This window comes from Accipiter gentilis, chromosome 11, assembly GCF_929443795.1.
Source record: "Accipiter gentilis chromosome 11, bAccGen1.1, whole genome shotgun sequence".
Taxonomy (NCBI): Eukaryota; Metazoa; Chordata; class Aves; order Accipitriformes; family Accipitridae; genus Astur; species Astur gentilis.
In genome coordinates, this window is record NC_064890.1 from 25,624,287 (window position 1) to 25,647,791 (window position 23,505).

General features: G+C 39.5%; 1 protein-coding gene across 6 annotated transcripts in view; it reads left to right on the forward strand.

Moving 5' to 3' along the window:
* Positions 1-21,892, forward strand: part of CADPS2 (calcium dependent secretion activator 2) — a 324,748-nt gene extending 302,856 nt beyond the window's left edge. For all 6 annotated transcript variants that reach the window (XM_049814057.1, XM_049814052.1, XM_049814053.1 and 3 more), the window contains 2 exons: positions 17,346-17,450; positions 20,925-21,892. In XM_049814057.1, the coding sequence (XP_049670014.1) occupies positions 17,346-17,450; positions 20,925-21,095 (276 nt within the window). In that variant the 3' untranslated portion in view covers positions 21,096-21,892. The remainder of the gene's footprint in view (positions 1-17,345; positions 17,451-20,924) is intronic.
* The last annotated feature ends 1,613 nt before the right edge of the window (positions 21,893-23,505 follow it).

A 23,505-nucleotide genomic window follows, 5' to 3' on the forward strand; every position in this document is an offset into this window, starting at 1 on the left:
ATTTACATGACAATTATGTCAGTCACTTATAATTATGTAGGAGTTTGAACAGGGAAAGAAGTCATCTCTGGCACTGTGCAATGCAATTTATTACAAAACAAATTCTGGAACATAATACAGACTTTGAAATGTATTTATTTGTGTGTCATCTCCTAAGTATTTTAGAAAGCTTTGCTGGCAGTTTCATTTAATTATGCAAGTTACAGCAAATGTTTTCATAACAGCAATTCACAGCCTTTACTGTGACACTACAGTTGTGGCAGTCACAGAAGGTCCCATAACATAGACTCTCAGCCATGGTATGTCATGTCAGTGTTTGTTGTTTGTTAGACTGGGTGGTCAAAATGAGACTTCTCTCTCAGATTTTATATTTCCAGACACTCCCAAGCAGCTTTACAGAAAAAAGTATCATCTGTTTTAATAAGCTAAGTGCTAATATGTGTGAAAAGAATGATTTTATAAAAGCTTTGATGCCCTGCAGGGGTAGAAAAATTATCATCCATCCAGCTGGCACCTTCACAGAGCACTAAAACCATATTAGCAACTTCTGCTTCAGTTTGCTTTTGCACTGAATCTGCAAGCATATGTTTCATTTTCAAGTTTCTATTTTTTGTTTTTCTTTGGGGTTATTTTTGCTTATGTTGTAATTTTCTGAATGTTAAAATTATGTGCCTAAGGCCAAGCCTTAACTCTCACTGGAGAGACCACGTAGACTTTGTTGATGTAGTGGGATTGGACCAAGCCTTAGGCTATGCCCGTAGCAGTAAACTGGCCAGGGCCTGGGCACAGGCCTGAGAACTAGCAAGTGACCATCCATACCATTAAGTGATCAGCATGGTTCCTGGTGTGACTTTGGGTTAGGCCAACTAGCACTAAACCAAGGACAGGGCCTCCGTACAATTGGGTTAGCATGGGTCAAGGACCACTTCCAAGTTTCATTTCGGCAATCAAGCTTTTCAGCACAAGAAAACATCTCCCGTATGGATGCAAGTCATGACACAGCACTTGCCTTTGAGACGCAAAACCATTCCTGTCCTCTTTTACTCAGTACTACGCATTGTATGCTGTCACGGCCAATGCTTGGAGCTGTAAGAAAAGAAAAAAGGTGTACGTGATAAGTATTCTGTGTATCAAATATCTATTTCTATCTTTATCTTTCTTTACGTATGGTGGTATCACATTTCTACATAACATCACACTAGGAGATGTAACCAATTGGACAGGTTCAGATAAATGCATTAACAAATACATAAGCTCATAGCGTGCAGAAATTTAAAACAAAGGCTTCTCACTGTGTTAACTCACCTTTCCTGAGATTAATTCCGATTTAGAACAGTATGACTGAGCAAGATTTTGCCTGTGATTTTTGGAAGGGTTTTTTAAATTAGTGATATAAAAAAACCTAGGTACTGCTTATAAATTCAATTCTATCAAGTTATATTTCAATAGAAAGAATAAAATGTATTCAGATTTTTATGTAAATATACTTCTAGCAGTTCGACTGGCTACAGTTGTAGATCACAGCTGATTTCCCCTTAAAGTACATTGTATTTGTGTCAGATAAGAAATCATCAGCCAAGCGAAATAGGAAAAGTGCATGTCTGTGCTTCAGCCAGGGAAACACCTCATCCAGAATAACCAAAAGAAAAGAGATTGTTCTGTGTGCTAGTGGTGTTAGTTATAAATATAGACAAGCTCAGGCCTTGGATGCTATTTTAATCCCCAAAAATGTATAATTACAAACTATTTATGCACAGATTTCAGGGACTTGATTCAGGACTGCTATATAGTAATAGTTACTACAGTGACCAAGAGAATGGGATAGCTATCGTATGAAGTAATGTACATAACGAAGATCATTTAAATTTAAGAATAGTATTGATAGAAGTACAGATGTCTGCCCGTAGGTCACAATATGTTAACGCTAGAAGTTGGAAAATTTTCTGTCTACCTGAGAAGTCTCAAACGAGGGAGAACATAAAAAATTGTTTTATGGTGGTGTTTGATAAGCCTCAAAAAGCACTGTCATGCTATATAAAATATGAAAATCAGGAGAATGGAATTTAAGCTTGTGATACTAATCCTTACATATGAGAGAGGCTCAAATCTCCAGGGGACTTTGAAAAAAAAGACAGGGCTGCTAGTTTTTTCTGCACCATTTTTAAACCATTTAAATCCTATGCCTCAGTACGTCTGCTGATCAGGCAGCAGAACCAAGGTGGTTATTTTTTTCCTTCCTTTCCTCTGAAAAACTTGGGCTTCTGGTTGCATTTCATTCTTACCTCCTCCGGAAGGGGTATAGACAGCATACAGAACAATATGGCTTGGTGCCTCTGGTAGCACTGGTCTCTCCCAGGTCAGTGTGCCATCTTCTTGTTCTCAAAATTCATCACCAAACTTGGCATCACAAAGAGTTTTTGCTTGGTCAGTTTGTCAGAGCGACTTCGGACTTTTTGTCTTCCTTTGCGGTCTAGGAGATGGTCTTCTTCCTAAGATCAGCTAGGAATTTTACCTATCAAATTCCTTCCTGTCACAGGAACTCAGGACGTTTATCTCCCCCTCTCATGCTGTAGCAGCTTATAGTTGTGCAGGGGGTTTTGCTTGCTTGTTTGTTTTTAACACCACAGATCTTAAAGAGCACTAGAAAGGTTTTGTGATGTGTTGTACACATGGATGGTCTGCAGGACCTCTGGGTTAAATGTCTGCTCCATGTTCATGATTCCCAAAGGCTTAATCATGCAATGAATGTTCGATGTGATTCCTTCCAATCTCATGCTCCACTGAACTAAACTAAGACAATGAACTTACACTGGGACAGGTTTCTCTAACAAACTCAGATAAAGCAAACTTTTCTACCTTTAATGCTGCACTGACTTAGGTAGATTCAGTGTATAATAACTAAATCATTAAGACAGGCAGTACAGTGTTTGTTTAACAATTACAAATTGTAATTATGATTAAAATAATCACCCACGGAAACCTTTTTAAAGTTTAATCACTTAAACCAAGAACTCATTTTTTTAAATAAAGTTTAGTAAAATGTTTTAGAAACAAAGTTGTAGTTTAATTTCTTTTTTTTTATTTTCAGAAAAGGCTGTAAAAGTAGCAGTTGGTGAATGGGAAAATGAAGTATTTAGAATAGAATTACACAAACCTAGAATAAATCTGAAATACCAGTAATTATTACTAAGGCCCCTCTTATTTATAAAGATAATCTGCTTGATGGATGACGTAAGAACATTTGTGCAGCCTATCAAAGAACAGGGCTGTGTATCTGATCACAGAATTAACAGATGTAAAAAATACCCAACTATGAAATTCCTGTGGAGTCTAGTTCTACACTATCATAATCAACTGGAGTTTTACCATTTACCTTTGTAAATGCAGTGCTGTGCCCATAAACGTGCCAGGTTATCATCACTTACTAGACTTAGATTCATGTTTCTACTGGAATTTTTAAGATGGGGCTAAAAAGTCCTGAATTCCTGAGCACTTTAAATTACATTAGACTTATAAATCTGTTTCCTTTAAAACAAAATTGGATTTTGTTAACAAACCAGCTTTAAAAAGATAAGTCATTTTGCATAAAACACTGTTTAAAACATCAATGCAATACTTACTTTCTGTATAGTTCCCAAGTGCCACTTGGGTAGATTCTCACTTTCTTGTACCTTTTAATTGCACGTGAAGTATGGATATTCTTGTCTAAACACAGAAAAAATTCATTTCAAACATTTTTTTCTTCATAACCCTTCTTGGTTTATTTGCCATTAAGAGCATTATCTTACAGGTTATATTTGTGTTGGGTCTGTTGTGAAAAACTTATAGTATAAACAGATGTGTGATTACAATTTTATTAAGACTATATATTCAATGAAATCTTTATGCAGTAATTGATTGCTGCTTTGAGAAATAAAGACTGGTTTAAGGGAGCAGTTTTAACACACCAATGGTTAGCTGTTGATACAACTTAAGGGCTTTCCAATTTTTTTACTTTAATTTCTGGGAAACCTTTGCACAAGTGTACCATAAACACATAAAATAGTCAGAGTGCACATCCTGGAAAGGTCGGCATTGGCAAACAGGTCCCTTGGTTATCTTATACAAGAGGGTACCTGTTAGCAGGTGTTGACTTTGGCCCTGATTGCCCATTTCTTCTGGGTGTTAAACTGGCGTGGTGTGACTGAGTAGTCCTGTTGACTTCATGGGGACTGCTCATGTCGGAGAATGTCCGTGGAGTTGTGGCCTCGTGCAGGGTAACAATTCAACAAGCAGTGTAAGAGGTGGTAAAGGCAGGGAACTCCTACAAATTTCTTTGGAGTGCAGAAAGACTGAACGTCTTTATGTGTAGTATAAATGCTTAAGCAGTCCAGATTTACGTAGCTGCTTTTGGCTTTTCTGTTTCAAAAGTTCAGATGTAATGTGATATTCTTTTTTTGTCAAAAAAATGCTTATATTTTGTCTGGAATGTTAATTAAATGCTAGTAGTGTTCCCATATCACAACCATTACTTTCCTTTTCCATTAGTAGCACAGATGGACCATTTAAGTTCAATGATGTACTTGAGGTTATTTGAGGTAGTAATTCTGCAAAAATTACTGTGTCATGTACTTCATTCCATGCCTAAATGGAGATACGAAGTACTCATCTGATTAATTTCTGCTTGCCATCATATCTGCAAGTACATTTTTAGCAAATGCTTTATTCAGTTGCATCTTTTCTGTAAGTTTTCTGACCTTTTACAAGAAATGTGTTAAAAATGTGCAAATGCTACTCCCTGGCAAGTGAGTTAATCTTCAACTGGTGTTACACAGCTGAGAGGAACACTTAGTTTAGATGTGAGTTTTCCGTAGTGCCAACTCCTTGTGCTGTCCGTGTCTACCTCAAAAGCACCGTTACCGTAGTATTAAGTATTCAACAACATTTTTCTAGAAAACTTTAATTGTGATTTTTTTCTCATTCTCAAATTGCTTCCTGTCATGTTAATTTTAATAAGTAATCTTCACTTTCATTGTTATGTAATTATTTGCAAGTGTGTGATTTGACAGAAGGTCTACTTTTTGATCTGGATTATATGCCAAGGCAACTTCAGCAAGTTGAGACTAGGTAGGACTGGTTAAAGGCCACATTTGAATCAAAAGCTGTGTTTGTATTCACCTCTGAGAAACATGAGAGGACCGTGCCTAATTACTTAAAAGAGACTCCACAAAAATGGATTGTAGCTTGTTGATCTTCTTATTTCTTTGATAACTCAGAATAATCTTCAAGAAATATGTGGGCTGCTTTCTCAGATTCTTGAAATTTGATCACAGTGCAAAATTGTCCTTTGGCGCAAACCCAGAAATACACATCTTTGCATGATGCACCTGGACATATGTGGCAGGTCTGGTAGAATCAGCTAATTAACAACACAGGCTTAAACAGGCACCTCATCTGGCAGTGTAGTTAGTTGCCTGATGGTGCTCAGCAGGATTTGGTAGTGCTTTTTATTTTTCTATCCTAATGGTCTGCTGCCCACCTAATTTTGCCTTATTGTCAGCCACTACTTACCGCAGCTTGAGGCCCTCCCAGGAGGCTAAATTATTATCAAAGGATTAGGGAGATGTAGCCTTGCAGCTCTGACATTTCTGATTACTTGTCTATGCCAGAACACTAATTAGCTGTGACTAATTAAGAAAAATGTTCCTGCCATAGAAAACCATTTAAAAGAACTGAGAAGTAGAAAAGCAATTGAAAAGCTGAGCAGTACTCAGATTTGCTGATGCTCTTTAGATTTTCACCAAAGTCTTAACTCACCTTTAATTATGTCTAATATTTTATAGGCTAAAATAGAAAGCTCTTGATATGAGAACCACTCTGCAGTTTTCTCTTGATCTAAAGACATTCTTGTAATTTTAAAGCAGTTTGTCGTGTCTTTTTTGGTAAAAGAAAGAATTTCAGAGAAAACTGTAGGCAGTGTCACCAAATGTGGACTGAAAAAGTGAATTATATTAACGTGCTCACATATGTGAAACTATTGTGCAAGATGGAAGCAACATCTTGCAAATTTACTGTTCAAAGACTTTTCTGAGTTCATTAAATTATTCCTGATGTTTTCAAGTAGATTCACCTCATTTTTGGAGATAGAAATCTCTATAAAAGAACAGTTCATTTGAAAGCTGAAAAATGTAACCTCCATCTGATTTCATATAGTATGTAAGTTTTCTTTGGTTTTTGGTTTTTTTTTTTTTTAAATGGAATATGCTGAGAAAGGAGTGCCCACTCTTGGAGGGTGCTGATTATGCTGCTGTGAATCCAGCAAAGCTCAGTACTGTTGAAATCAATAGGACCACAACACACTTAAAGCAAAGCATGTGCTTCAGAGTTTGCTGCTTCAGGATCAGAACATTCAGCACTTGTAAGCTGCTTTACACTGTAGCTGAGAGTGTTTTCTCTAGAGGAAACCATAACACAGTGACTGGTTTTGATATGTTTCTGATATGATACATTTTCCCACTTCTTCATTTTTTATGCCATTTTTAATTTCTGAATGTCCATCTTGTTGGGTACCAAACAGCCCAAATAGATATAGATAGGGTTTTCTCAAGACATTATGTATCCCGTAGTCCAGTCTGCATTTGGTATTCACGGAATGGATGTCTGACACGTTTTTCACACTAATTCAATCATATTATTTAAATCTTCCCAGCAGGGGAGTAAGAAACTATGAAATAGATATTCTGATATCTTTCTAAAAGATCTTTTTGGGTATAAAAGGGAAATAGTTATTTTTCGGGGCATTAAATCTCATATCCTGATACTCAGAATTTCTTATGCTGTCCTACCCCCTAATTTCCCTGACTTGTGTGAGAAACTCACTTTTGGGGGGGTGGGGGGGATATGTATAAATTGCTGTGCATCGTGAGTTAGAGAGGAAAAAAAAAGATGGAAAAAAATCCCAAACTCAAGATTTTAAAGCCCATCTGACTTTTTTTCTGAGGGCATTTTATCAGTCAGGCGTGGAACTATGACTGGGTTTTGCTTGTTTGTTTGGGGAGGGGCTATAACATTGGGAGCTTCCAGTACAGTTTCCCCATAGATGTTTCTGGTCTATGCTGTTCGTTCATTTATTTAACTTAGTTAAATGCATCTATCCATCACTCACAGTATCCATTCACTAAAAACAATAACAATTCTATCAAATAAAAGAGAACTCTTTCCAACATCTAGGCACAATTTAGTCCTTTAACTTTTTTATCCTGCTAGGCACAAAGTAGCAGCATCTCATTCCAGGCACTGAGGTTTGGGGTTTTTTTCTTATCTAGATGGCTTGAAATGTGTCTAGCAACTTAATGGAATCAATTGAGCATGGACAACTATAAAAATATAAAATAGCATTGAAACTTAGATGAGTCTGTCAGTAAGTGTTAAATGTGGCTGCAGCTTTCACATTCTACACAGTCAAGAGAAATCAATAAGGATTGTACCATTTATATTGTCTTACCTAATGTTTGTTCACCATGAAGTGCCAGGCACAAGCACCATCTAGGGAATATTGATTTCCTGATGTACTGTAATTCACACACGTATAAACAGCAGGAGAACCTTGTGGCTTCTCAAACCTTACTTGTGGGTTTGATATTTATACTTGTATTTCATTTGGGTCAAGCTTAGTTTAAAAAGGAAAATCAGGCAAAACTCTGTGTCAGTGTTTGGAAATAGACACACAGCCACATCTTTGATCATATTACAAGAAAAATAGTGCCAGAAAGTGTAAGAATAATCTAGTTTTACTATAATGAATCTGGAGTAAAAGAAAGAGGTTGCTGTGTTGTAAATCAAAGTAGTACCAGGTGAGGATGCTGCAGAGTGCTCTGACAAAGTCAGTGATTCATCAGTGGAAAGAGCTTCTTAACCTGTTTGATCACAGGGAACTGAAGCTTTAGTGCTGATGTAAATGGGCAAAAGTGTTGAATTATATAGAGATGATTTCCTTTAAATAATTTTAAAGTGTTTCATCACATATTTTCTTAATTTACATGGCATTGACTATCCTTAGTACTTAAACTGTACTAAAAGTGTTTACAGTGTGCAAGAACAACATTATGTATAATGAACAGAAAAATCAGCTCGGAAAAAAAAGCAACACAGCTGTAAAATCTGCATAGCTGAAAGAGTGCACACAGGCAGTAGGGTCAGAGATGGAAAGGAGCAAACCAGGCACCTGCCACATCCAAGGACACTTTCTCCAAAGAGATGAGGGGAGGAGAGAAACAAGAGGGAGGCGGGAGGCTGGACCTCTCTCTGTACCACATTAGCGCTGCTCAGTGTGGTGCCCAATCGATGCGGTGTAGGAGAGGAGCCGCTCCACCACCGTGCAACTCCCGATCAACTTCACAGCTGCATCCAGCCCTGTCATATGCCACTACAATAACATGCAGGGTAAACGGATGATGAGTCCAGACTGCTGAGGTGGAAAGAAATGAGCTGCCTGTAAATACTCACCCAGAGGAACCCAGGTTGTTTTAAATACGTTAATTAAAATATGTACTTGACCTCATTCCACATGGAGCAGGCAGTCTAAATAGAAGACTCTAGGACAAGAACTACTAACGTGGGGGTAAAAGCTCCAACCTAGACTTTGGCCCAACTTCGGTCCACCTCACTTTTGGTACATGGTGCAGAGACGAAGAATATACTCACCTTAAGGGAGAGCTGCAGCTCACAGGAGGTCTCTTCCTGTGGTCCTTTTGGTGGTGCCTCACTCCAGGGACTCCCCGAGGAGTCCCGGGTGACTGGGCAAAAGCAGAAGTAGGTGTCCCAGTTACATACCTTACCGGCAGAGGGAACCTGCACCTGACTCAGGTTACGCGTGCACTTAGGAAGACTGCTTAGCATTTGTGCAGCTAAGCGCATTCGTAGGGTTTTTTAAAACTAGAGCCTGATAGCAAGAGGCTAGTGCTATAACGAGGAACAACTTGGTCATTTTTCGTTATGTTCATTTGTTTGTTTTGAGGATCCAAGCTGGCTTTCATTTCAAGGTCACTGAAGTGGTGTTCCTCGTTCTGTGCCTTGGAGGATGTTTGCAGGTATACCCAAATTGCAACACAACAGACAGTATAGCAAGACTGACAGTGTTTGCTCCAGAGTTTCAGCATCAGAATAACCTATGGAAGTACTGTTCACAGATGCACTGCATATCCAGGGTTTGTGCTGTTAGTCTTTCACAGTCATGAGCGTTGTGTTGGTACCTAGTGTTTAAAATCAGAACAGCAACACTACATATGTCCAGATATGGAAGGAAGTTATGCATGTCTAATTTTGCAAACTTCCCGTTTCCAAGCACATCTACCATATGTGAAGAAGCCAGAAAACAGCGAAGGTCACAGGCATTATAAAGTAGCATAAATATTGTAAATTGCTGTTTAGCAACCAATATACAATGCAGGGAGAGACGAGTACTGTATATTTTGCATTAAAAATGCATATTTATTTGTGAATTGACAGCAGTTCCATAGCAACTAGCCAGCTTCTAATTATAAGCCTAAAATATGAAAAATTGACTTTCCTCCTAAAAGATAAGCTTTTCATATGTTAGGTGTTCTTTGTTATTTCAGAACAATATCCTTTTTGCCTAGAAGTTTCAAAGATACTTACGATGCTTTTAAGTGAGCTCCGTTCTCTCTTTTTTTCTCACGACTGACTCCGAAAACTAGCCTGCCTAATTTCTTTCCTTGTATTGCCAGAATATCTTATCCAGCAACTGTTCACTTGTTTGTTGTCATGAGTCCTGCTGAACGGGGTCTTTCTGTCAGGGTTTGGCTTCTCCTTTCTGTTGAGCTCCTTTCCCTTTTCTCCCAATTGCTTTCGGAGTGACAGTGGGAATCCTTCATTCAAATAGGCAGGGAAGAGACTGACTAGAGACTAAAGTGTTTGTTTCATCAATTAGTCATTCTTAAGAAAAACAAAATAGTTTTTGAGCTCCCTGAGAGGTTCATTGGAGTAATGGCACAAAAAAGGCAGAAGGAAACCAAAGGAAGAGTCCCACTGGAAGGAAGAAAACCTTTCTTCCTTGGCCAAGCAAGGGTGCAAGAGGCGAGTTAATAAATCTGCTACATTCACATGCATATAAAAAGAAAGGGGGGGGGGAACAAAAGGGGGGGGGGGGGGGGAGAAAGATGCAGTTTGTACCCAAACAGAGTTTGTAATTTGAAATGACCAAGCTAAAGAAATCTTGTTCCTGATTGCTTTGTCACAAGAAGTATGAGTGTTGAAGCAGACAGCAGTATGTGGTTTCTTTCTCACTTTTCCTTTCCTGGTACACGTAGCTGTAATTTAGGCTGTGAACATTTTTGCACATTCCCTACCCAAACTTCAAAACTTGGCTTAGCATTTCAGGCCTAGAGGAGGAATCAAAACACGGAAGCTGAGTAAAAGCCTTAGACGTTTCCAGAAAGATGCCTTGGTAAGTGATGCCGAGCTTCAGAAGCGTTAAGACACTGGTGGGTGGAAGAGCTGTGTGTCTGGGGCTCTGTGCAAAGCAGGATCATGTGAGGGAGCACAGGGCTTGGGAGCATTATAGCAGAAATGAGTGATACAGCAATAGGGGGGCTTTTGGACAGGTCCTTGAATGAAAATGGGGGAAGGAACTGAAGCAAAATGGGGAGCAGAGGCAAATCCAGTTTCTTCATATGATACAATATTGATTTAATCATTTGCATTTTCCAGATGAAGGGCTTTTAAATATCTGATTTTCAGTGTAGGGGGAAGGCTTCATTTGTACTGTCCACTAACCCCACGGTGCCAACAAGGCTAACACCATGGATTTTCCACTTGTGCTTAGTTTAATCTTAATTTCTTTCAGTTTTTTAAATGAAAATTTCTAGGGGAAACAAAAATGCAAAAGGAAAAAAATTGTGGCAGCATGGTGACCCCCAAAACCAATACTATTCTCTTTAAACTTGTGAACATTGAAGAAAATTCAAATTAAGCCCCCAAACTTTCCAGGTCTGATGTCTGCATATTCATGGATATATACTATTATTGGATGAAAGCTGAAGTATGTTAAAACATCCTTTCAGTTTTATATTTGTATTGATTGTATTTTATACGTTGTAAATAACAATAAATGTAATGTGTCCTGATACAGTAAATATACAGGAAGTGAACATGTTGGAAAGTAGAGCTAGATCAGTGCCCGTGAAGTGGAGATACAATTCCAACTCTCGGCGCAGTTGTAGTGTCAGCTGTTTCCCTCTATATTCATTTGGCTGTGAAATTTATGCTGCTTAAATTTTTTTCCTCATCATAGCAGTGCTTTGAATCAAAAGGGGGATTTATTTTTTTTCATTTTTCAGAGAAATTATGTAAACTTCTTTGATGTTCTAAACAGAAGGATTACTATCTTGCCAAAAAACAGCCAGAAGCATTAGGATAGCTGTAAGAATATCCAGGCTACAAGTGTACTTGAAAATTTTATTGTATCTAGAGATGGTGTAATCTTTATTTCTACAGTCATAGGCCAGCTAAATGACCACTTATGCCAGCTGAATCTTATTGTCTCTAATGTAGAAGCACATCTCAATAACATAAAATTCTCTGTTGATTCAGAACAGTAACATAGAGACACACAAAATACCACCTTTGCATGGGCTTCCCACAAAGGCAAAATTCTGAATTTTGGTGAGAATATTTTTTCAGGGATGTCACTGTAAACTTGAGTGCTCGGAGTCAAACCTAGCTCAGTATTTTATGTTGTGGCACTATGAGGCTATGTATAATGAGAAACCACATTCTGGTGGGGTTGGATGACCTGTCACAGAAGGGCAGTGGCTGTCACCATGAAGCTACATGGAGCTGATAGTGGGATGGGAAAGCTCTTGCGTGAGAGCTTTCCTTTCTCTGAGGCTTCCCCAGCTTCTGTTCCTTCATTTTCCTGGTCACTGGCACAGTTATTCTCATTGGAAATGCAACTGGAAGTGCCTCACAGACTAGTTCACGTCTATGACGAGTGCATCTAGAAAAGAAAAGTCGCTGGGGAGATAATTTGTTCCTCCCAGGAGAGTGAAGATACAGCAGGGAGTGGTGGGAAGGCACTACGTCACTAGTCAACAAGTTCTGGTCTCCCTCCAGCAGAAGAAATGGGTATTTTGACCAGTTCATAAATGGCCTGTGTCAGGAATCAGAATTGATAGGGCACGAAGAGGGTACAGACAAAATTTCTAGATGCTGATACATGCTTTTTTTTTTTTTTTGTCTATGTCTACCTACAGTTGCCTCAACCTTCAAAGGTTTCTCAGGCTTTCTTAATCAAAAGGCTACCTAAACCTGATGGAAAAGGATAAGCATCTTATGCCAAGTTACTTCATTGTTGCTTTTAGCATGCAACTAAATACTTCTAATTTCTGAAAAAAATATAAAGATTATTTTGAATGTTAATTACTTTTTCAGACTTGATTTCTTACTTTGGTGTTCCTGTGTGTATTTACAAGATGCAGGTGACCTTCTGATATATCGTGGCGGCCCACACGTTGAGAAATCCTTCCTCAGGTGGGGTTTTTTTAAGAGTTATCAAGGCTTTCCAGCCTTCAGAAGAGTCTATGAACTCTTCTCTGCTCAAGTAAAAATCCTCATTTAGGTAGATGATGTCTACCCCTAAACTTGAAAATACACCTGTAATTTCTAAACCTCAGAGTATTTTCAAAAGCACTACAAGTAACACTTAGTTCCCTCATTATCATTAACATTCAACAAAGGAGGTCAGTGTGATTAGTCGTGTTTTACAAAGAGGGAAACAAATTATGAAACTTAAATCAGAAACTTTTTTTCTAACTTTTGCTGTTTGCATTTTTAAGGAAGAACTTATTTATTCTTTTGTTGTTTAACTTTTTTTCAACTGTCCTAAAAGTTCCATGGCACACTACTAATGCTAGCTACCAAAATCCTGGAACAATGTAATAGCATGTCCTTTTAATAAAAACTAGGCAGTTTAGCACTTAATATTTAACATGCTCGTAGCATTTCTTACGCATTTTAGCTTACGCTGCCTTTGATGTACAATCTCTTCAGTGAGAAGCGTACTTTTTGTTATTGTTCCTGGCAGGAGAGGTAGAGCTGGAGGAAGTAAAAAGATCCCGTTGTCTTCTGAGGGACTCGATTCCTGACCAATAGTGCGATAAAGGCTTTGGGAGGAAGATAACACGCGGTTCCTAGAAAAGCTGTTCCCTCTGCCATATTCAGCAGAAAAGGCTTTTTGACAGTGCCCATTTATCAAGAGCGGGCAAGATACTGAAACTCGACGGGGTCTTGTGTCTCAGGCGTTAGGGATACCAGCCCTAGAAGGACTAAAGCATTGTGTATTAGTATGTATTGAGCCTCCTTCCAGGTGGCAAACAGCTGCACCTTTTTATAAAACTTCAGAAATAAATCTGAAGTGCTTGCTTTCAGCCGATAAGTGTTATATTTAATTGAACCGTTCTGCGAATGTTATAGCTCAGGCACCCAGAAAGATGGTGAATATTTAATATATTTGTTTTGTATTTCCACCGGTCAACAGAATAATGAAATTCCTTAACTACTTCTCTTTAACTTGCCTGAAGAAAGCACGGTATGTTGCTAAATCGCTTTTCACTGGGCCTGCCGAGAAACAACTTTAATCCTTGTTAGAAAATTGCAGAGTCTGGGCCTGACAAAGAGCTCATGCCTGGCGCATTGTGAGCGCTGGGAGCGGGGCAAGGGGAGCCCTTTACAGCTGCGTGCCTCCAGCCTGCCTCAGCTGGACTATTTAGGCGAGGAGGTTTGTCAATTCCTCCCCACAATGGAGCGAGTTTTTCAGTGCCTGTAGCCGCGCCGAGCCCCGTTGGGGATCAATGCTGGCCATTCAAGCTGCACCCTCTTTCATTGCTTTGGTTTGTTAATTTAAGACTAAAGGTCTGCTGAGGGGGTTTAGGGTGTTTAAGAAAGCTGATGAACTGTTTAAGAAATCTGATGAACTGAGAGCGTTTATAGCCCTGGTGTGGCAACTATTGGCACTGAGGGAGCTGTGTCCTTGTTGACCCTCTTGTTATTAAAAATGCACAAGTGCTGCGCTTCTCAATATTTCAACACTCTTTCATTGTCAATACCACCTTCTGAGCCCTTCAGCTTGTTGCTTGCTCTAAAGATCTTCTTAGATTGGGTTTGAAAACTTCACCTTAAACACTAGATTAGACTGATGTTCTGTTTTCCGTGCTCCTGTTGATTTGTTGAACCTTCCCAGGGCTGGAAAGCAAGTAGCAGCTTGATGGGGAGACGGGCTGCTAATATGATTTACCAGTCTACAGTCATGCACAATAAGTGTGAATAAATACAGGGGTCTCACAGAGTCAACCCTAGCCTTTCCTTTTCTCTTATTTTTTACTTTAAAAGAGGTATCTCAGGAAAACGGAGTAATGCATGCCCTTACAGGAGCTAGATGAGCTATGAATAAGAAGAAAGGGGAGGGGGGGAAACAGGGACGCAAACGTATTTTTGTTAAAGTGGTTGGCTGCTGGTACGTGCTGATGTGAAAAAAACATATAATACTCACTGCTTCGTTCTTGCATAGATGACAGCAAAGAATATGGCACTAATACCATGTAATTGACATCTGCAAGAGTCGCATTGTCTTTTCAGCACTACCGTTACTAGCGGGAAAGTGACTTTTTCTTAGAACAAGTTAGAAGGATTTTTTAAAAAATATTATTACTTAAAAGCTGTGTAATCTCAGGACCATTATCTAATCGCTGATGCTTTTGAGTTTGCCATAGATTCCCGTAAGTCACAGCAGATACATCCCTGCCTCTATAACACGCTCATGGTTGTCAAAATGAGTGGCCTTGGATTCCGCCCCTGAGAGGCATTTGCAGTGCTGTGCGTTTTAACAGCCTCCAAAAGAAGCAATGGGGAAATACTTTTCTTCTTGTGAAGCCCAGCAGATTTATGTTTATGCAGCTTCAGCCTATACTAACTGCTGAAAACCAGTGGGTATAAGGCCAACAAATTAAACATTTCTACTGAGAGTTTAACATATCAAAACTAGTCAGGAAAACATTATATTGTTTTCATTCACAAATTTGAGTAGCAAAATTAATTCCCCCCAATTTCTTAGTTTTGTTTCAGCGCATGTAAGAACATCACAGATAATGTATGGAGAGTCTAATTTCTACTGCATCCATCTTAATTAAGTTATCTTGCTGGGCTTTAAAACATATGTTTTGCCAGAAAACTAGGACTGGGTCTATTCTCGGTTATCTGGCACCATTCAGTGGTATCGCATGGGGAAACGGATCACAGAATTTTCGAGCCTGCCTGTAGTTTGTTTGTGTGAGCAAGTTTGAGCCTCTTCTGCTTTCTACTTCATACAAACCAAACACATTGTGGATGTGTTACTGGATTATTTTTTTTTATGGAATACTATCAGTTTTGAGAAAGCCACTACTAAAATCATTCTCTCTACCACGATTATGTTAAAGATTAACAACTGTAGAGTCTGAGTGATAATAGTGCTCATCTTACTGCAAATAACAATAGATATTCTGGGTAGAATGTTTGGCATATTAATTTTTATGTTTATTAGATCAATGGAGTTCCCCGAGTGAATAAGCCTAGCTGTATTTTATCTTCTAGACATCTGTATACATACAACACCTGTCATACAGTTTACAGCTGCCACTTAGTAACAACTCTGTCACATTAGAAATATTTTACAGGTACTTATAAAGGAAGTCAAAACCAGCATGCATGTTTGGGGTGAAATAATGTAAATAGGATAAGAATGTCATTCAGTGATTAAAAAACCAGTATTTTATGGATACCCAGTCAGTCCCACATTTTATTGAATAAATCAGACTACTTTTATGAAATGTGCAGCTATCTGCATTTTGTGTGGTTGGTTGTTCACTTCTCTAGAATAGTAAATTAATAGGAAAAACTCTAAAAAATGTAAAAGTAATTTATTTCCAATGATTTATAATTAAAATACATTTTGACACATTAAACAAAATAAATGGAAGCCATTCTTATATGAAAATCTTATTTCAAACTTCTCTTAAAACTGATAGTTACAATGAGATGAGACTGTTTCCTGTAAGGAAGAAGTATTTACATATATTTATTATATGTCTTTAAAGCTTTTTCCAGAGATCTTACATTTTTATGAAGGACTGCTATTTCTGTCTTTCATTACACCTAGTAGCCAGTAATTTGTCTTCACTTTTTCCATATATATTTTATTTTATTTGTTAATCTAGAGGTGGCTAATGAGACAAGTTAGAGCCTTCCTTTGAATTACTTCACAATGTATACCTTGCCTAACATGCTGCATTTTAAAATATGCACGGTGTTTCCTCTCTTTGCATATCTGTGTATTTTGCAAAGACACAGGAAATTACATTAGAAAAGAATTTAAGCCTCTTCCCTGTGGGGAAAGAGACTAGAAACAGAGCTACGACACAAACTCTTTTAATCCCTCACTGCTAAAATGAAAAAAAATCCCTTCCTTTTTACAGTTTGACTAAATGACATCTGGTTAGTATTTTACGGGGTGGGGGGGTAGACTGCTACAACTATATTTAGTAAAATCTCTTTTAATCCAGTTAATGTGAAAGAACTATTATATTAGCTATTTGGATCTGAGCACTTTTTAACGGTAAGATAGACAACAACAGCAGAGAGCTTATTCTAACCCCATCCATTTGTGAAGCTTTGAGTGAAAACATACTCTTGCCTAAGACATAAAAAGGAAATGAGGTACGCTGTAATTATAATTAGTAATTAACGTAAAACACAACCTTAACGTGTTTGTTTTGGGAGGGGTGGAGTGGTGTTTTGATCATCCTTAAATACAGTTTCCATGGATTTCTGTTGTTTTTTTTTTTACTTAATAAAGAAGTGATTTAAAAGAAGAAAGCAAGACAGATTCGATATTCTATGTTTGATGCTGGTTTCCTCTTTGGATTGGAAAATGTAGGCATTGCAAAATCTGTCTCAAGATACCCTACCTGTGTTTTTTCCTTTGCTGTTTTAGCTGTCAATTCTCTCACGTAATTGGGTATTTAATATCCATTCTTACTGACAGATAGCAAAGTGCATAACGCTATTTTGCTTGAAAACATTGTAACCAAAAGATAAAATGGCAGTTGCTAATTCATGTAAAGAACAGTCTAGGTCAAGTTATTTGATTTCCTACTGACCCATGCAATTCTCTTAACAGGAAATTATATCATTGTTGACTTCAAGTGCTGATCTGTGATCATTTCAAAGTGTTTCATTACCTCTCATTACCAAATCTGTTAAATGAATACTGCAGGGTTGTTTGGTTTTTTTGGTTTTTTTATCCTTCTTTTCAGCAATGGTATAGCAGTTCCATGAAAGTCATATGCATGTGGTTGGCTGATAGATTAGACCTTCAGCTTCACATCTACCAGCTGAAGACTCTCATCAAGATAGTGAAGGTAAATAAAATGTGTTTGTGTTAGACTGAATAGTAAAGAGAGAAAAGTGATGAAGTATTAACTTGGTTAAGTATAGATCACCCTAAAAGTTAAAAAATGTGGAATAAAGTTGCAAACACATGTAGGTTTAGGTTGGGTTGGGTTTTTTTCACAGTTCTGGCAAATTTCAGAAGAACAACAATATATTAAAACCTCTAATGTTAATGATATGTGCACTAGTAATTGTCATCCATTCTGGATTCAGTGACAATTAAGATTATTCCAAGGAATTTTAACAGATTACTGCTAGCTGTACAGCAATGCTGTATGGTACTCCTAATAAATTGTTGGTTGTCATATTACTGATCTTTTTTGGTTTACCTTAGTAATCTAAATAGCGTTCTTTCTCCATTTTTCCCACTCTCCTAAAAAGTAACTATTTTTCTCTTTTATGCACATGTGATTACTAGGTTCAATTGGAAAACAATATTCAATATATTAGATAACATTTTCTAACCTTCCATACTCTGGGGTAAGTATCAATAGAAATACCAGTCCCTCCAGTCCAGCCCTCAGTCATTTACACTGGCCAATGTCAAATGCTTCCGAGCGAAGTGTAAAATACCTTGCAACAGGCAATTATGGGTTAACCTACCATAAAAGAAAGTTTCCTCCTAAATCCCTTTCAGATCTTAGTTAGTACCCTTAGGCAAAAGGCAGAAAGCCATTTCAGATTTTTTCCTTTTAATTCCATCTTGTTTAACTCTGAACATTCTTGTTATTTGTATAAATGTGGAATAAGAAGCACTTGTTGTCAATGGCGACCTTGATTTCTTCAAAATATTTTCTCATGAAGTTCATGCAAGACTGTAAAGTAGCAGCATTTTAACTCATGGACACCAGAATTGCAACTGCAGCTTTCAGGATTCACTAGCTAAAAGGAAAAAAAAAAAAAAAAAAAAACAAAAAAAAAAAAACCAACCAAAAAACCAAGAGAGAGAGATGCAAGGAAACAGTCATAATAATGATGGTATCATGGCTCCCTGAACCACCCTAGCTTAGCTTTGCTGTTTCTGACCTTAACTGATTTCTCTGGGAACAGGATTTGGCTCTTCAGTATGTTATGTGCCAAAATGGCAAAAGCAGTTTGCTCTTTGTTGTTGAAATGGATTGCTCTTGTGAAAGGTTTAAAGCTCTTCCCAAGTGAACGTAGTTACCATCTTCTGGGGGGGGGAAGAAAAGTGGTACAGGATCTAAAACCTGCTCCCAGTGAGATCTGTGAATGGCAGGCTAAATTAGGCCAGTTAAACATCACCTGGGAGGTTAAAAGAAGAGGCTGTTACGAAACTGAAGTTCAGGTGAATGAGCAGCACTGTCAGCCAGCCTTCCCTCTGCAGCCCGGCACGCCGACTAGCCTTGCTCAAAAGTAGCGGGCTCCCGGTGGGGATGGGAACACACCGGTTATGGCGAGAGCCTTTCTGTTTTGCTGGTTTGCTTTGTGCATAAATTCCAAGTGTGTTGTTCCATGGCGCCTTCCGTGGATACAGAAGATGGAAGAAGGTGATGTCAGTCACAGAAGTTCTGGTCAATGTGCTGGAAGACAGAAAATCTTGTCCAGCTGCGATGTGGTGGGTGAAGAAGACGGAACTGGTCAAACAGGAACTCAGTGAGCGGGAGGCTGCTGGGAAGTAGGGAACAGTGCTTCAAGCAGAGTCCCGTAAGAAGCTTTCACTGCTGCAGCACAGCTGGGGGGAGGCACGGTTCCTCCAAACTCTAGAGCGAAGGAAGGCGTTTCTCTGTTTGCTTTTGGAAAAGCTGGGAGGCTGTGTTGCCCCTGTGATCTCTTGAAACTATTCCAAAAAAGAGGTAGGAGGTCATTTTTGAGGGACATGGGATGAGTAAGAAATAGACGATTCTTTCATGTTCGGATGCGGCAAAGGTGGTGGCGTCATTAAGAATGACCAGAAGAAGAAACGTTGTTTGTTCCCATTAAAGCTTTATGATGGCATAAAGGTATCGTTAGATGTCTGAGACACGTGCAGAGGGATGTGACTAAAGAAGGGTCAAGGACCAAGAGGAAAGTTAGGGAGAAATGAAAAATTAAGCTTGGAAGTGAACATTGTTGTCCTGCAAAAGTATGTCAAGAGAAGAGCAATGACTGAACCCCAGAGTGCTGTTCTGAGAATGGAAGGAATACAATGTAAAACTGAAAGAAATTGCTGTAGGACCTGTTAACAGCATAAAAGGAAATTGAATGCACAGTGTTATAAAAAAGGAATGCAACGGTGACACTTGAAAAAGACCAGGCAGGGTACTCGCAGGAGTGTGTGAGCAAAACATAAGCTGCATCCATTGACTCTGAAGTTGACCTATGAAAGTCAAATAAATCTCGGTTGCAGTGATTCAAACAAGGTTTAAATAATCATCATAGTGGCAAAAAAAATTCTCCCATTGAATGTTACCCATTTTGAGAGGTGTCTTTTGCAGTTGTCTGAAGTATTGAGTGAAACAAGATCAGCTCTTTTTTCTTTCTCCGAGGGTTGTGCACGGTCTCCTCCGGCAGAGGGGTGAGCCTGATAGCCCTTAATTATCTTCCATTTTCTTTTTCCCATATTCTCTTCCATAAACATTTGGAACTCATAGTAACAGTGTACACAAAATAAGAAACTAGCTAGATCAAGTTGTCCTTCTTAAGCTTTTTAGGCTAACTTCGGGAAAGATTATTTCAAATGTGTTACAGCTTAAAAATAAGGAAGACAAAGTAGATGATTTTCTATACGCTCACTTGAACACAGCATCAGTGAATAAACCAATTCCACTCAGAATTCTTACTTGATAGAAAGCTAAAGAAGAAACTCCTATCGCTGGTTGATAGAAAGGCTGGATACCAGGGAAACAAAACTTCCTCGAGTGGGGGGGGGGAAGAAGTAGGTGTGAGTCAAAATGTACATGACACAGAATGTAAATTAACTGACTGAAGTAGTCACCTGAGAAACATTTACATTATAGAATATAGATCATAATCTAAAATTTATTTTTCCACATTTGGCATATAAAAGTAAAGATAAATGTAAATAAAATCATATTATGGGGAAGGAGTCGGACACGTACATTTTCTGTGAAATGACAGAGCTAGCTGTAGCCAAATTCACATTTCAATATGCGGTTAGAAAAAGTCTTTGCTGGTTTCTTATTGAATAAATGAGACAAATGGAAGTTACTGAGAAATCAGCATCAGTTATAAAAATGTATTACCAAACACAATCTTCTAAAGGAGTGACCATCAAAGTGTGGCTTGTAGACTCTAGAGTTTATAGAAATCTCATGCAGCCCAGAAGCTAAGGCTGCAAAATCTTTAGCAAACTCTAGATGATAGGTCCCTCACTGCAGGAGGAACGAAGCTGTTCCACTGGCATGCTAGAAATGGCCGGTGTATAGCAGAAGACTGCTCAGACTTGCTCCAGTCCAATTCAGGATGTTTTATTTTTGCCGCAGAAAACCTACCGAGACTTCAGATTGCAGGGCGTGCTGGAGGGGACGCTCAACAGTAAAACCTACGATACCGTTCACAGCCGTCTGACCGTAGAGGAGGCCACCGTCTCAGTCACGGATGCGGGAGGACTTCAGGGCATTACGATGAAAGACAGTGATGAGGAGGAAGGGTGATAGTATTTCACCAAGCATTTGGAGCTTGGGGGCGATGGTCTGAGGGTGGGGGTTATCTTTGGCTTGGGGTTTTTCTTGTAACTTGTCCTTGTAGTTGCATTTTTAGTTTTGCCTTATGATATAGGTGCAGAAAGGTAATTTGCTCCATTTTTAAAAAAAAAATGAAAGTAAGACTACCAGAGGAAAAGTGCCAAGGACTTTTTGAGAACAATGGTTGTAGCATATTTTAATGTATAGCTTTGCTTAGGGCTGCGAGAACACTGGCATGGAGTTTGAGTTCCACTTGTGATAACCTTTATTTCCCTTTTGTTCGTTGCCATTCGTTCTTGTATCTCCATCAGATATTGATGTCCTGTGCAGAAAACAAAATGTGTGCCTCACTTAAAACACAACTATACAGGAAATCATTCTTGGAATAAGTCAGTGCCCTAGGTAAAAAAATAGTGTATTTTCAGGATTACACTTTGTTTACCCTCTTTTGTGTCTAATTTTACATTATTATGTGGTGTGCATTCAAAGTTTTAATCTTGGTTCTTTGTATTTTGAGGTTCGTATATAAGTAGTAGGACTTCAAGGACAGTCAAACACATACAAACTACTTAGGAGTGTTGTTGTGTCTATTCATTTTGCAAGTTTAAAGATATCTCATCATGTTGGATGTCAGTAAGCTTGCCATCAATGTTTCTATTTCTGTGAAAAATTTCAGGCAATAAGAACACATTTTGTCGTGACCACTTCTGTATCTACCCAAGTTTGTATAGAATTCTACAATTAAAAGATGTTTTCAATATTTCAAACCATTTGAACTGTTGTGTGATTCCTCACAAAAACAAGTTTTTTTGAAAGATGATTGTATTTAGTTTATATAGTGATTGATAGCAGTTATATTTATTTTAGAGAGCAGATACATATAGCAAACAAATATCCAAGGACAGAATGCCTTGATAAAGACAAAAAGCAAACAAAAAACCCTCAACGGCAGATGAAAAGACAGTGCCCGCTGCCTGTTTTTCTGTGCCCTCAATATGAGCTGGAAAGAATTCAAATTTTCATCAGTCAAAACTCACACAACTTATGAAAAATGCAGCTTCCCCCACAACCCCACCCCACCCCAGGAACATGACTAATTCCTGGGTTCGTGTAGACAAAATCGGAAAAAACACAGATGATACCCAAAGAAGTAAGGGAAGGCTGCTGAGGTCCCTGTTGAGCCATAGCGTTATACTTGAAGGGCTTTGCTGATGGACTGTTGAGGATTTGCGAGGCTGGCGTGAAGTTTCCCTGCAAGAACAGACCGTAGGACTTCAGGGGTCTGTCGCAAGCACACGGGTGCTGCAGGAACTGAGAACGAGAGCTGCAAGGGAAGTGTTTTTCAGCACACTTGGAAGCTCGACCAAGCAGGGAAGGGCAAGTTACGCTTCTTCCTAGCTGTCTAGGGAGAAACCCAGCCCGGCAATTTTTCCTGTGGCAAACCAGCCTCCTCATCCGCACGCGAGTTGAGGCGAGTTCAACGAAAAAGGAAGAAACGGGAGCTGGTGAGGAAGACTATTCTTCTCGGCTCTTCACGCCCGGACCGAGTGCTTCCCCGGAGGTGCCCGGGGAGGCCGCGAGGGCAACGGCGTGGGCAGCCTCCTCCCCGGGATGCGTGCGGCTGCAGTGCGCAATGTTTCGGGGAGCAGCAGGGTGGGAGGCAGCCAGAGGGGCGGGCAGGGCACACACAGCCCGCTCCCCTCCATCACTTGGCGATCGTGTTATCAGCTCTGCTGGGCTGGTGGGAGCACCATTTTCCGCCATTCCCAGGCTCCCAGATGGGTTTGCTGGTTTAGGTTTTGATAGCAGTGGAAGAACTACACATCCCTTTCCCATCTCTCATCCTAGCCATGCCGGCGTGGAAGTTGATGGTGTTTGAAGGGCCAGGTGGGGCTCTGGCTGAAACCCAGGCTCGGAAAGGGGTAGCCTGCCGGGCCAGGAGCTGCAGCCTCAGCCCAGACTGGCTGTGGCAGGCAGGAGGCTGCGGAGGAAGCCAGGCTGCCAGATACAGCAACACCCAGCTCCCAAACCCGATGAAGCAGAGAGATCGGTGCTGGTCAGGCCCAGAGGGAGCTTTGTCTCTGCAAGTATCCCCCTGCTTGCCCTCTCCCCACCATCTTCACCCACCTGAGACGCTGCAGAGGAACCTGTCGTAAACAGGTGAAGGCAGGTGTCACCGCGGTGGCCCTGCGGTGCCTGCCGAGCCTCCCGGCGCAGGGGAATGCCGGCTCCATGCAAGGCTCTCCTCAGAAGAAGGCAGTAGGAGATTTTTAAGGTTCTGAGATGACTCGCAGGTAGGAAGCGATGTCAAAACCAGACACTGTCCCTAGCAAGTCACTAACAGTGTGGGGACCTGGAGTGAGAACTAGAAGCACTGGGA